The sequence below is a fragment of the Hyperolius riggenbachi genome, chromosome 4, assembly GCF_040937935.1.
Source record: "Hyperolius riggenbachi isolate aHypRig1 chromosome 4, aHypRig1.pri, whole genome shotgun sequence".
NCBI lineage: Eukaryota > Metazoa > Chordata > Amphibia > Anura > Hyperoliidae > Hyperolius > Hyperolius riggenbachi.
The window spans coordinates 494,032,023-494,045,869 of record NC_090649.1 but is presented as its reverse complement, the minus strand read 5'-3'; the positions used below and the strand labels follow the sequence as shown (position 1 = coordinate 494,045,869).

Genomic DNA, 13,847 nt, shown 5'->3' with positions numbered 1-13,847 from the left:
TGCAGGCTTTCCTTAGCTTACACTCAGCTGCCACACACTGTATCCACACTACTGCAGGCTTTCCTGGGCTTACACTCAGCTGCCACAAACTGTATCCACACTACTGCAGGCCTTCCTAAGCTTACACTCAGCTGCCACACACTGTATCCACACTACTGCATGCTTTCCTGAGCTTACACTCAGCATCTCCTTCCAGTGACATCATCTGCCAGCAGTAAAAATGTGATAAATGTCAGAATGTAAATCAGGGAAAGGAAAGATTTTACAATGGGCAAACACTGACTAAGTCATTTATACATAATTATTGTAAAAATGAACCATTTTTTTATTATATCATGTCCACTAGAGTTCCTCTTTAAGTTTAAGAGAACCCGATGTGGTTTTGGGGGGGTGCAGATGGGACACAGAAGCATGTTCTCTGCATCATGACTTGCCTCTGTGTCCCCACACTGCCGCTATCTGCCCCCCCCCCACATCTGCGCTAATGCCCCCCCGAGTTTGGCGACATTATTTGTCGCTATCTCAAGGAGGAGAGGGATTCCCTGTTCAAAACGCCCACCTGGGGTGTTCCTACAGGGTCTCCAGAGCTGCCATTGGGCAACACTCTTTCCCTGGCCGCTCCCCAACCTCCCTGCGACACACAGTTTCTTTTTGCAGCGCCGAGACCCAGAGGTCACGAAAGTGAAAGTGGGCCATTGTGGCCCACAGGAGCGGCGGTTTTTGAGGCTACCTGATCCGCTCAGCCTCCCAGAACAAATAGCCTAGTTTTTTTTTTTCATTTTATGAGCCCACCTCGGGCTCTCTTTAATAATAAAAATATATCTCCCTAATTTCACAATATTATTATGCAGTAATTAAAAATAGTTAATAAGATAGTACTGGTTATGAGCATATACAAATTTTATGTTATTGCCATGCAGCTTGGACTAAAATCCCTGTGTCCCTGTGCCGTCTTCTGTCCCTGTGTCCGTGCGTCCTCTTCTGTCCCTGTGTCCGTGCGTCCTCTTCCTTCCGCCCCTCTGTCCGTGCGTCCTCTTCCGTCCCTCTGTCCGTGCGTCCTCTTCGTCCCTGTGTCCGTGCGTCCTCTTCTGTCCCTGTGTCCGTGCGTCCTCTTCCATCCCGGTGTCCGTGCGTCCTCTTCCGTCCCTGTGTCCGTGCGTCCTCTTTTGTCCCTCTGTCCGTGCGCCCTCTTTTGTCCCTCTGTCCGTGCGCCCTCTTTTGTCCCTCTGTCCGTGCGCCCTCTTCTGTCCCTCTGTCGTGCGTCCTCTTCTGTCCCTCTGTCGTGCGTCCTCTTCTGTCCCTCTGTCCGTGCGTCTTCTTCTGTCCCTCTGTCCGTGCGTCCTCTTCTGTCCCTCTGTCCGTGCGACCACTTCTGTTCCTGTGTCCGTGTGTCCTCTTCCTTCCGTCCTTCTGTCCGTGCGTCCTCTTCCTTCCGTCCCTCTGTCCGTGCGTCCTCTTCTGTCCCTGTGTCTGTGCGTCCTCTTCTGTCCCTGTGTCCGTGCGTCCTCTTCTGTCCGTGTCTGTGCGTCCTCTTCTGTCCCTCTGTCCGTGCGTCTTCTGTCCCTCTGTCCGTGCGTCTTCTGTCCCTCTGTCCGTGCGTCTTCTGTCCCTCTGTCAGTGCGTCCTCTTCTGTCCCTCTGTCAGTGCGTCCTCTTCTGTCCCTCTGTCCGTGCGTCCTCTTCTGTCTCTCTGTCCGTGCGTCCTCTTCTGTCTCTCTGTCCGCGCGTCCTCTTCTGTCCCTGTGTCCGCGCGTCCTCTTCTGTCCCTCTGTCGTGCGTCCTCTTCTGTCTCTCTGTCCGTGCGTCCTCTTCTGTCTCTCTGTCCGTGCGTCCTCTTCTGTCCCTCTGTCCGTGTGTCCTTTTCTGTCCCTCTGTCCGTGCGTCCTCTTCTGTCCCTCTGTCCGTGCGTCCTCTTCTGTCCCTCTGTCCGTGCGTCCTCTTTTGTCCCTGAGTCCTCTTCTGTCCCTCTGTCCGTGCGTCCTCTTCAGTCCCTCTGTCCGTGCGACCTCTTCAGTCCCTCTGTCCGTGCGACCTCTTCCGTCCCTCTGTCTGTGCATCCTCTTCTGTCCGTGTCCATGCGTCCTCTTCTGTCCCTGTGTCCGTGCGTCCTCTTCTGTCCCTGTGTCCGTGCATCCTCTTGTGTCCCTGTGTCCTCTTCTGTCCCTGTGTCCGTGCGTCCTCTTCTGTCCCTCTGTCCGTGCATCCTTTTCTGTCCCTCTGTCCGTGCGTCCTCTTCTGTCCCTCTGTCCGTGCGTCCTCTTTTGTCCGTGTCCGTGCGTCCTCTTCTGTCCCTGTGTCCGTGCGTCCTCTTCTGTCCCTGTGTCCGTGCATCCTCTTCTGTCCCTGTGTGCGTGCGTCCTCTTCTGTCCCTCTGTACGTGCGTCCTCTTCTGTCCCTCTGTCCGTGCGTCCTCTTCTGTCCCTCTGTCCGTGCGTCCTCTTCTGTCCCTCTGTTCTCTTCCGTGCCTGTGTCCGTGCCTCCTCTTCTGTCCCTCTGTCCGTGCGTCCTCTTCTGTCCCTGTCACTGTGTCCGTGCGTCCTCTTCTGTCCGTGTGTCCTCTTCTGTCCCTGTGTCCCTGCGTCCTCTTCTGTCCGTGCGTCCTCTCCTGTCCTTGTGTCCACGTGTCCTCTTCCTTCCGTCCCTGTGTCCGTGCGTCCTCTTCTGTCCCTGTGTCCCTGCGTCCTCTTCTGTCCCTGTGTCCGCTTCTGTCCGTGTCCCTGCGTCCTCTTCTGTCCCTGCGTCCTCTTCTGTCCGTGTCCCTGCATCCTCTTCTGTCCCTGTGTCCGTACGTCCTCTTCTGTCCCTCTGCCCATGCGTCCTCTTCTGTCCCTCTGTCCACGCGTCCTCTTCTGTCCCTGTGTCCACGCGTCCTCTTCTGTCCCTCTGTCCGTGCGTCCTCTTTTGTCCGTGTCCGTGCGTCCTCTTCTGTCCCTGTGTCCGTGCGTCCTCTTCTGTCCCTGTGTCCGTGCATCCTCTTCTGTCCCTGTGTGCGTGCGTCCTCTTCTGTCCCTCTGTACGTGCGTCCTCTTCTGTCCCTCTGTCCGTGCGTCCTCTTCCATCCCGGTGTCCGTGCGTCCTCTTCCGTCCCTGTGTCCGTGCGTCCTCTTTTGTCCCTCTGTCCGTGCGCCCTCTTTTGTCCCTCTGTCCGTGCGCCCTCTTTTGTCCCTCTGTCCGTGCGCCCTCTTCTGTCCCTCTGTCGTGCGTCCTCTTCTGTCCCTCTGTCGTGCGTCCTCTTCTGTCCCTCTGTCCGTGCGTCTTCTTCTGTCCCTCTGTCCGTGCGTCCTCTTCTGTCCCTCTGTCCGTGCGACCACTTCTGTTCCTGTGTCCGTGTGTCCTCTTCCTTCCGTCCTTCTGTCCGTGCGTCCTCTTCCTTCCGTCCCTCTGTCCGTGCGTCCTCTTCTGTCCCTGTGTCTGTGCGTCCTCTTCTGTCCCTGTGTCCGTGCGTCCTCTTCTGTCCGTGTCTGTGCGTCCTCTTCTGTCCCTCTGTCCGTGCGTCTTCTGTCCCTCTGTCCGTGCGTCTTCTGTCCCTCTGTCCGTGCGTCTTCTGTCCCTCTGTCAGTGCGTCCTCTTCTGTCCCTCTGTCCGTGCGTCCTCTTCTGTCTCTCTGTCCGTGCGTCCTCTTCTGTCTCTCTGTCCGCGCGTCCTCTTCTGTCCCTGTGTCCGCGCGTCCTCTTCTGTCCCTCTGTCGTGCGTCCTCTTCTGTCTCTCTGTCCGTGCGTCCTCTTCTGTCTCTCTGTCCGTGCGTCCTCTTCTGTCCCTCTGTCCGTGTGTCCTTTTCTGTCCCTCTGTCCGTGCGTCCTCTTCTGTCCCTCTGTCCGTGCGTCCTCTTCTGTCCCTCTGTCCGTGCGTCCTCTTTTGTCCCTGAGTCCTCTTCTGTCCCTCTGTCCGTGCGTCCTCTTCAGTCCCTCTGTCCGTGCGACCTCTTCAGTCCCTCTGTCCGTGCGACCTCTTCCGTCCCTCTGTCTGTGCATCCTCTTCTGTCCGTGTCCATGCGTCCTCTTCTGTCCCTGTGTCCGTGCGTCCTCTTCTGTCCCTGTGTCCGTGCATCCTCTTGTGTCCCTGTGTCCTCTTCTGTCCCTGTGTCCGTGCGTCCTCTTCTGTCCCTCTGTCCGTGCATCCTTTTCTGTCCCTCTGTCCGTGTGTCCTCTTCTGTCCCTCTGTCCGTGCGTCCTCTTTTGTCCGTGTCCGTGCGTCCTCTTCTGTCCCTGTGTCCGTGCGTCCTCTTCTGTCCCTGTGTCCGTGCATCCTCTTCTGTCCCTGTGTGCGTGCGTCCTCTTCTGTCCCTCTGTACGTGCGTCCTCTTCTGTCCCTCTGTCCGTGCGTCCTCTTCTGTCCCTCTGTCCGTGCGTCCTCTTCTGTCCCTCTGTTCTCTTCCGTGCCTGTGTCCGTGCCTCCTCTTCTGTCCCTCTGTCCGTGCGTCCTCTTCTGTCCCTGTCACTGTGTCCGTGCGTCCTCTTCTGTCCGTGTGTCCTCTTCTGTCCCTGTGTCCCTGCGTCCTCTTCTGTCCGTGCGTCCTCTCCTGTCCTTGTGTCCACGTGTCCTCTTCCTTCCGTCCCTGTGTCCGTGCGTCCTCTTCTGTCCGTGTCCCTGCGTCCTCTTCTGTCCCTGCGTCCTCTTCTGTCCGTGTCCCTGCATCCTCTTCTGTCCCTGTGTCCGTACGTCCTCTTCTGTCCCTCTGCCCATGCGTCCTCTTCTGTCCCTGTGTCCTCTTCTGTCCCTGTTTCCTCTTCTGTCCCTGTGTCCTCTTCTGTCCCTGTGTCCCTGCGTCCTCTTCTGTCCCTGTGTCTCTGCATCCTCTTCTGTCCCTGTGTCCCTGTGTCCTCTTCTGTCCCTGTGTCTCTGCATCCTCTTCTGTCCCTGTGTCCCTGCATCCTCTTCTGTCCCTGTGTCCATGCGTCCTCTTCTGTCCCTGTGTCCGTGCGTTTGCGCTACTGCGCATGTGTGGCACGTGGGCAGACTTTGGAGAGCAGGAGGCCGGGTGCAGGGGTAGCGCGACCGTGTGCGCTCGAGGTGGAAAGGGCATGTGGGCAAGGTGGTGGTGAGTGGGGTTGCAGCTGAGCACCAGTTTCAAACAGATAGGCTTATACCTAGTAATGATAATAAATGCTGCCTGTATCACATATTTCATCCATTTTCCCTGCGCTGCAATAATTCCATCAAATACTGAATGAAATACCACAACGTTGTGAATTTTCATGCAGTTTTTTTGGAGAGTAAATTGCAGAATTATTACCGCATGTGGGAGAATCTTAGTGAATTTAAGGAAACAAAAACTACTAAAATACCATATGAGCCCTTTTCCATTAGCAAACCCAATTGCAAGCGCAATTGTGATGCGCTTACGATCGTGCAAGCTGTTTTTCCACTTGCTGTAATTGTGGCGTGCAGCCATCAGGACTAAATGCGAGAATCGTGCAGGCCGGCGATTGCGTACGGGGACAAAACGAAGCAAAGTAGTAGAAAATAAGCACCACATTTTACATGTAAATCACGGTGCTAATACGATCGGCAAAACGGTTGCGATCTGATTTCTTGAAGTGGATCACAGCAATTAGAAAAAGGCCCGGAGGTAAATTACCAAACTTGACATTTTTACCAAACCTGTCTAGCGAACGTGAAGCCAATGTTACATAAATCCGGCAGAAAAAAAAGGGGTGTATGTTTTGTAAAAAGAAAGCTACAAAATCAGGAAAAAAAGACAAATAAGGGTGTGTGTTTTATGTAAGAAAAGAAATAGAGCTAGAACTTAGAAAATGAGGAAGCGAGAGATTATTCAGATTGTTCTCCCTTAGTTATATCTGATGATGGACAGTAGCCGTGAATAAATAGTTTTGTTTATTTTTAAAGCGGACCTGAACTCAGAACTTCCTCTCTGCTCTAAAAGATACACAACAGCATAATAACCTGCAATAAATCTGCACAGTTTCTACTTCCTGATTCATGGAAGCAGACATATTGTTTACAGCCTGTGCTTTCAGATGGGCTTATCTTCCATCTCTGCCATAGGCAGTCATGTGACACAGGGGAGAGTTTAGATTACAATTCGTGATTAGACACAAATTAGGGGGAATTAAAGCGGATCTGAGATGAAAAACTAACAATAACAAGTAACTTGTCTATATATTGTGAGAAAACGCGGAAAAGCCAGGCGGCTGACTCCGCGTCCAGCGCGGCGGTTTGCACGCATGGACACGCGTCTGGTAGTATGGTGGAATGCGGAAAGGCCGCCGCATGTCCTGACAGCAAAGCGGCCGTTTCCGCGTCCAACGCGGCGGTTTGCATGCAGCGGCGTGCGCTTGGTGTGGCTGGGTCTGTTAGTGCACATAGGCAGATGGAGAGCTACGCGCGCGTGGGCCTGAACTCAGGACCTTTATACCAGCAGGGGAAGTGTTAGCTGATCAGGACGATCAGCTGATTCCTGCAGGACTCATGATTGGCTAAATGGCTCGGGCGGGGCGGCAGAGTCCAGCTAATATATATTCTGCTGCTTGTCAGTTGCTGGTTGTCTGCCATTGCAAACACTTTGTGGAAGCATTCAGACCATAGTCAGATCCTTACAGTGTGTTTGAACCAAGAGGACTCGGGAATTCACACTGAGCCAGATTTCCTTGTACTGTGTAAAGAAACGCGGAAGAGCCGCCGCTATAAGTCAGCGGGAGGCGGCTGTTTCCGCGCATGGCATGGCTGAACGCGAAAAAACCGCCGTGTCTGATGCGGCGGTTGGCGCGCATGGAACTGTTGCGAGCAATCTGACCCAGCACGGGGAGGCCGCCGCCGGTGCTGAGGGCGGTGCGACCAACCCCGCACCCGGGTCGGCAGGCACATTGCAGGACAGTACTGGTGTGGCTGGGACTGATAGTCCACCAAGATTCAGAATGACGCGCGTGCGCGCAGAGAGGCAGAACTTATATGGCAGTCAGAAAAGGGTCAGCTGACCAGGACGGTCAGCTGACAATCCTGCTTCATTTCATTGGTCCAGCACTTAGGGAGGGGCTGGTGAAGGAGTTTTGTATATATACTGCTGGCTGTTCAGTCTCAAGTTGTCTGCCGTTGCGATCACTACGTGGTAGCACTCAGACCAGAATCAGATCCTAAAGTGTGCCCGGACCAGCTGGAGCTGTAATCCTACATTTAGCTAGATTCTGTTGATAGTCTAAAGTACTAGTTTGATTGTGATTATCTGTTATGACCTTCTTGCTTGTCTGACCATTCTTCTGAACTCTGATCCTGTACCTCGATATTTCTGATACTCTGTTGCCGAACCTCGGCTCGCCCTGAGACTCCGCATCTGCCTCCTGACTTTGTACCTCGATATTTCTGATACCCTGTTGCCGAACACTGCTTGTCTATTAGATCCTGCATCCGCCTTCTGAATCTGTACTGTATCTGTCTGTGTGGTTACGACCTGGCTTGTCCGACCTCGAGAACCGACCTTACTGTTAGAGGCGGTTCCCAGTCCTGATAGTGACACTCCCCCCTGGGTGTCACTCTCGGTTTGTCCTTCCTACGTTTAGCCTGACTCCTCCCTCCGGGAGATTTCAGGTCTTCGAAAGGAGTTTGTGCAGTACTCCTTACTGCTCTGAGGCCTAGTCCTCTGAAGATTACAGTTGCACCAAACACTCTCACTCTACTCAGGTGTCCAGAGGTTAGCTTATATATCTAATTATCGGTGATACTGCTGATCATCAATAATCGGGTATATTTCTGTATTTCCAGTGATACTGCAGATCACCGGTAATCAGACTCTCTCTGTGTTACACCGATCGTTACAGAACGGCAGACCAAAAAACAGATGGACGCACGCGCTGACCCTCTGGGGGTACTTGCCACTTCAGTGGATAACTTCCATCAAGCACTGGGCCATCACAAAGCGTTAATTGATGCCCTATCAGGGTCTGTAAGAACCCTCCAGTCGTCAGTGGATGAAGTGCGATCCCCTCCTAGTGTTGACATACGTATGCCCGTACCTGAGAAATTTTCCGGCCACAAATCTGACTTTCGGAATTTTAAAAGTAGAGTGTTATCCTATTTTGAATTGAGACCCCGATCTTCGGGGACCGAGACCCAACGGGTCACATTTATTAAAACCCTGTTATCTGGCGACTCCCAGACCTGGGCGTACAATTTGCCCGCCAGTGACTTAGCCCTTACCTCTGTGGAGGAATTCTTTAAAGCCATGGCAGTAATTTACGACGATCCGGACTTTGCCTTGACTTCTGAGTGGAAGCTCAAGCTTTTGCGTCAGGGCAAAGGTCCGGTCGAAGATTATGCGGCTGAATTTAGAAGGTGGTCAGTTACAGCCCGGTGGGACACCTTTGCCCTGTTGGATTGTTTCCTGTCAGGGTTGTCTGATGAGGTCTCTGACCTGATGTTATCTCAGCCCGAGCCCAGAACAGTCAATGAGGCCATCTCTGCGGCCATCCGAATTGACCGCAGGCTGCGCTACCAAAAACAGACCAGGGGTGGTCATTGTGTCAGAGTGGTGTCTTACGCGGCACCCCAAGTAACGTCACCTCCCTCTGTCTCACCTGCTCCAGTCTTGCCTCCACCCGAGCCTATGCAGATAGGCCTGTCAAAACTGTCCCAGGTGGAGCGAAGACGGAGGATGACAGAACAGTTGTGTCTGTATTGTGCTGAAAAGGGGCATAGAGTACGAGACTGCCCCATTAAAGGGAAGGTCCAAGCAAAAAAAAAAAAATGAGATTCACTTACCTGGGGCTTCTACCAGCCCCATGCAGCCATCCTGTGCCCTCGTAGTCACTCACTGCTGCTCCAGTCCCCCGCTGGCAGCTTTCTGACCTCGGAGGTCAGGGCCAAATTGCGTACATTTTTACACATTCCCGCTAGTGCAGGATCATTAACACATACATTTTTACGCGTTAGTGGTGAAACGCGTAAATTTTTGTTCCTGCACTAGCTGGAATGCGTAAAAATGTATGCAATGTGGCCCTGACCTCCGAGGTCAGAAAGCTGCCAGCGGGGGACTGGAGCAGCAGTGAGTGACTACAAGGGCACAGGATGGCTACATGGGGCTGGTAGAAGCCCCAGGTAAGTGAATCTCATTTTTTTTTTTTTGCTTGAACCTTCCCTTTAAGCCGGGCAACGCTACCGCCTAGGAGTTGTAGGGGATAACACCCTAGGCGCCCGACTTGTACCCCTAGAAGAAAAACGGTTGCTTTTTCCCTGCACAGTTACATGGGAAGATAAGACCGAAGCCACGAAAGCCTTCATTGATTCAGGCTCCGCGGCTAATTTTATGTATTTTGAGTTCGCTAAAAGATTAGGTATTCCGCTCACTGCGGTGGAACCACCCATTCAGGTCACGGCAGTGGATGATTCCCCGCTGCAGAGGAATCACCCGCTGTCCCAGACACCAGAGGTGGGGATCACTGTGGGGGTTTTGCATTGGGAGAAATTATTGTTCTTCGTATTACACATGACTACGTCCACTATCATACTTGGCATGCCGTGGTTACATCTTCATTCTCCACACATTGATTGGGCCACCGGTCAACTTATTTCCTGGTCAGATCATTGTTTTCAGCAATGTCTAGGGAAGGTAACTTTGGGTCAAACCAGAATTCAGGTGGAGGGGGTTCCTGAACAGTATTGGGAATATTCTGACGTATTTTGTCCCAAGGCAGCAGACAAATTACCCCCACATCGCCCTTTCGATTGCCCCATTGATCTCCGATCTGGTTGTATGCCCCCGCGGGGTCATCTGTACAACTTATCTGGGCCTGAAAAAACGTCCATGCAGGAGTACATCCGTGAAAACTTGGTCAAGGGCTTTATTCGGCCGTCCCGGGCACCAGCAGGGGCAGGGTTCTTTTTTGTAAAGAAAAAGGACGGGGGCCTGCGCTCATGTATTGATTACCGGGCCCTGAATAAAATTACTATAAAGAATCGCTATCCGTTACCATTGATAGATGATTTATTCACGCAAGTCACCGATGCTAGGATTTTTTCAAAGTTGGATTTGCGGGGGGCATACAACCTGGTGCGGATAAGAGAGGGCGATGAATGGAAAACGGCCTTCAATACACCTGACGGCCATTACGAATATCTGGTGATGCCCTTCGGGCTGTGTAATGCCCCGGCCGTTTTCCAGGAACTCATCAATGAGATTTTTAGGAAGGTGTTGGGGAAATTTGTCTTGGTTTATCTAGACGATATACTTATTTTTTCCAACAACCTCTCTGAGCACCGGTCTCAGGTCAAATTTGTTTTGGAAAAACTAAGGCGGAACCAGCTTTATGCTAAATTGGAGAAGTGTATCTTTGAGGTAACATCTGTCGCCTTTCTAGGTTACATAAATTCCACCTCAGGCCTGTCTATGGACCCTGCCGAAGTCTCCGCTGTTCTGGAATGGCCGCAGCCAGTGGGGTTGAAGTCTTTACAGCGGTTTCTAGGCTTGGCGAATTACTATAGAAGGTTCATAAAGAGGTATTCCATGGTCATTGCACCCCTCACCAGTCTTACTAAGAAAGGGGCAGATACCACCCACTGATCTCCTGAAGCTCTAAATGCATTTTCCACTTTGAAAGATTTGTTTTGTTCCGCTCCCATCCTGAGACATGTTGACACCTCTTATCCTTTCATTGTTGAGGTAGACGCCTCGGAGGTCGGGGTAGGGGCTGTGCTGTCTCAGCGGTCAGGGTTGCAGGGTAGATTGCACCCCTGTGCTTATTTTTCTCGTAGGTTCTCTCCGGCAGAGAGGAACTACGACATAGGCAACAGAGAGCTCCTTGCCATTAAACTTGCCTTTGAGGAATGGCGTCATAGGCTGGAAGGCACAGAACATACGATTACAGTATACACTGATCACAAAAACTTGGAATACATCGAGGGGGCTAAGAGATTAAGTCCCCGTCAGGCTCGATGGTCATTATTCTTTTCGAGGTTCCGATTTATAATTACGTACACCCCGGGCAGCAAGAACATTAAGGCAGATGCCCTGTCCAGATGCTTTGAGTTAGAGACAGCCCAGCCCCCTGCCCCTGAGACCATTATCCCACAGAGACTGGTGTTAGCAGTAACAGAGACTTGGGAAGACTGGACAGAGACCCTGAGTCCCTTTCAGCAGGATGTCCCCGAAGGGAAGCCTGAAGGAGTTATATTTGTGCCTTTGCCATTTAGTCTCCGCATTTTGCAAATGTTCCATTCACACAAGTATGCGGGACACCCTGGGGCGTCTAGAACGCAAGATCTTGTGTCCAGGTGTGCTTGGTGGCCTTCTTTAGCAGCTGACTGCAAGGAATTTATTAGGGAGTGTGCGGTGTGCGCAAAAAGTAAACCCTCCCGGCTGGCACCTGTGGGTACCTTGCAGCCTTTACCCACCCCGAGTGAGCCGTGGACCCATTTGTCCATGGATTTTGTGGGTGAGCTTCCCAGGTCTGAAGGTATGTCGGTCATTTGGGTGGTAGTCGACCGCTTCAGCAAGATGGCCCATTTCGTGCCCTTGAAAGGACTCCCCTCGGCCCAGGAATTGGCCGACTTGTTCATCGTCCACGTTTTCCGGCTGCATGGCATTCCGGAAAACATAGTGTCAGATCGGGGAGTCCAATTTATCTCTAGATTCTGGAGGGCATTTTGCCACCAAATGGGCATGAAGCTGTCATTCTCGTCGGGCTACCACCCACCGACCAATGGGCAGACTGAACAGATCAATCAGTCATTGGAGCAGTTCTTAAGATGTTACGTTGCGGAGGCGCAGAATGACTGGGTAAAATTTCTGCCCTTCGCAGAATTTGCGCAGAATAATTTGAGGAGTTCTTCTTCTGGTTTTTTGCCATTCCAGGTGGTGACAGGGAGATCGCCCAAATTCTCCCCTTTGCCAGTAGCCTCCACTACGTTTCCTACACTGGAGGCCTGGCAGAAGTCATTTAAAGACATTTGGTGGACGGTGAGAAGTAATTTGGAAAAGGCATTTCAGAGTCAAAAGGGTCAAGCTGACAAGAGACGTTCTTTAGAATGGAGGTTCCAGCCAGGAGACTTGGTTTAGGTGTCCACACGTCACTTGACCCTGAGACAACCCTCAGACAAGCTTGGTCCCAGGTTTGTGGGTCCATTCCCGGTAGCCAAAAAATATCAACAACGTAACTTATACCGTTGATCTTCCCGCCAGCATGCGTGGGGTAAGGTCCTTTCACGTGTCGATGCTCAAACCAGCGGTTCATGTAGGTCCCACTCCTCCTCCTCCTGTGATTGTGGATAATCAACCTGAGTATGAAGTAGAGAAAATGAGTTGTACTCACGTATAGTGCAGAACGCAGTACAATATCTGGTGCACTGGAAGGGGTATGGTATTGAGGAAAGAATGTGGGTACCTGAGGGCCGTATGCATGCGGATAGTTTGAAGAGGGAGTTCCACACTTTACACCTGGAAAAGCCTGGAAGGAGCTGTCCGGAGTCCACTCCTCAGGGGGGGGGGGTACTTTAAAGAAACGCGGAAGAGCCGCCGCTATAAGTCAGCGGGAGGCGTCTCTTTCCGCGCATGGCATGGCTGAACGTGAAAAAACCGCCGTGTCTGATGCGGCGGTTGGCGCGCATGGAACTGTTGCGAGCAATCTGACCCAGCGCGGGGAGGCCGCCGCCGGTGCTGAGGGCGGTGCGACCAACCCCGCGCCCGGGTCGGCAGGCACATTGCAGGACAGTACTGGTGTGGCTGGGACTGATAGTCCACCAAGATTCAGAATGACGCGCGTGCGCGCAGAGAGGCAGAACTTATATGGCAGTCAGAAAAGGGTCAGCTGACCAGGACGGTCAGCTGACAATCCTGCTTCATTTCATTGGTCCAGCACTTAGGGAGGGGCTGGTGAAGGAGTTTTGTATATATACTGCTGGCTGTTCAGTCTCAAGTTGTCTGCCGTTGCGATCACTACGTGGTAGCACTCAGACCAGAGTCAGATCCTAAAGTGTGCCGGGACCAGCTGGAGCTGTAATCCTACATTTAGCTAGATTCTGTTGATAGTCTAAAGTACTAGTTTGATTGTGATTATCTGTTATGACCTTCTTGCTTGTCTGACCATTCTTCTGAACTCTGATCCTGTACCTCGATATTTCTGATACTCTGTTGCCGAACCTCGGCTCGCCCTGAGACTCCGCATCTGCCTCCCGACTTTGTACCTCGATATTTCTGCTGATACCTTGTTGCCTAGAGTGACCAGATTTTTGTAGGCTCAACCTGGGACGGGGGGAATTTGTGCCGAAAAATGTGGTGTCTGCAGCGTGCACGAAAAATGGACGTGGCCATGACATTCTATGGGCGGAGCTAACGTAATGATGCAACAGCGAGGCATAAGAAAGCAGTGTTTACGCCGTGATGTGGTCAAACGTGGATTCACATCATAGGTGTTCAGAAACTGTGTGATGCTATTTAATAGTATGCCATAACCCCAAAGCAGCAAACACAGCCAACTATGACCATTAAATAATAAATGCAGCAACAGTTACCCCAGACACCACAAAATAAACGCAATGGGCAACATTTCAGCACAAAATAAACGCATTGCGGGCAACATGTCAGCATAAAATAAACGCAATGGGGGCAAACATGTCAGTACAAAATAAACGCAATGGGGGCAAACATGTCAGCACAAAATAAACGCACTGCGGGCAAACATGTCAGTACAAGATAAACGCACTGCCGGCAAACATGTCAGTACAAGATAAACGCACTGCGGGCAAACATGTTAGTACAAGATAAACGCACTGCGGGCATACATGTCAGTACAAGATAAACGCACTGCAGGCAAACATGTCAGTACAAGATAAACGCACTGCGGGCATACATGTCAGCACAAAATAAACACACTGCGGGCAAACATGTCAGTACAAGATAAACGC

The 13,847-nt window shown here is 51.9% G+C and overlaps 1 protein-coding gene across 1 annotated transcript; it reads right to left on the bottom strand.

Moving 5' to 3' along the window:
• Positions 1-901: 901 nt before the first annotated feature.
• On the bottom strand, positions 902-2,056 carry LOC137504873 (nuclear speckle splicing regulatory protein 1-like). Its single transcript, XM_068233468.1, has one exon. It carries the CDS (start codon positions 2,054-2,056, stop codon positions 902-904), a length of 1,155 nt encoding a protein of 384 aa, XP_068089569.1.
• Between the last annotated feature and the right edge of the window lie 11,791 nt (positions 2,057-13,847).

Bases quoted from the DNA above. Each gene is read 5' to 3' on its own strand.
- LOC137504873 (XM_068233468.1), bottom strand. From the start codon at position 2,056: ATGCACAGACAGAGGGACGGAAGAGGTCGCACGGACAGAGGGACTGAA.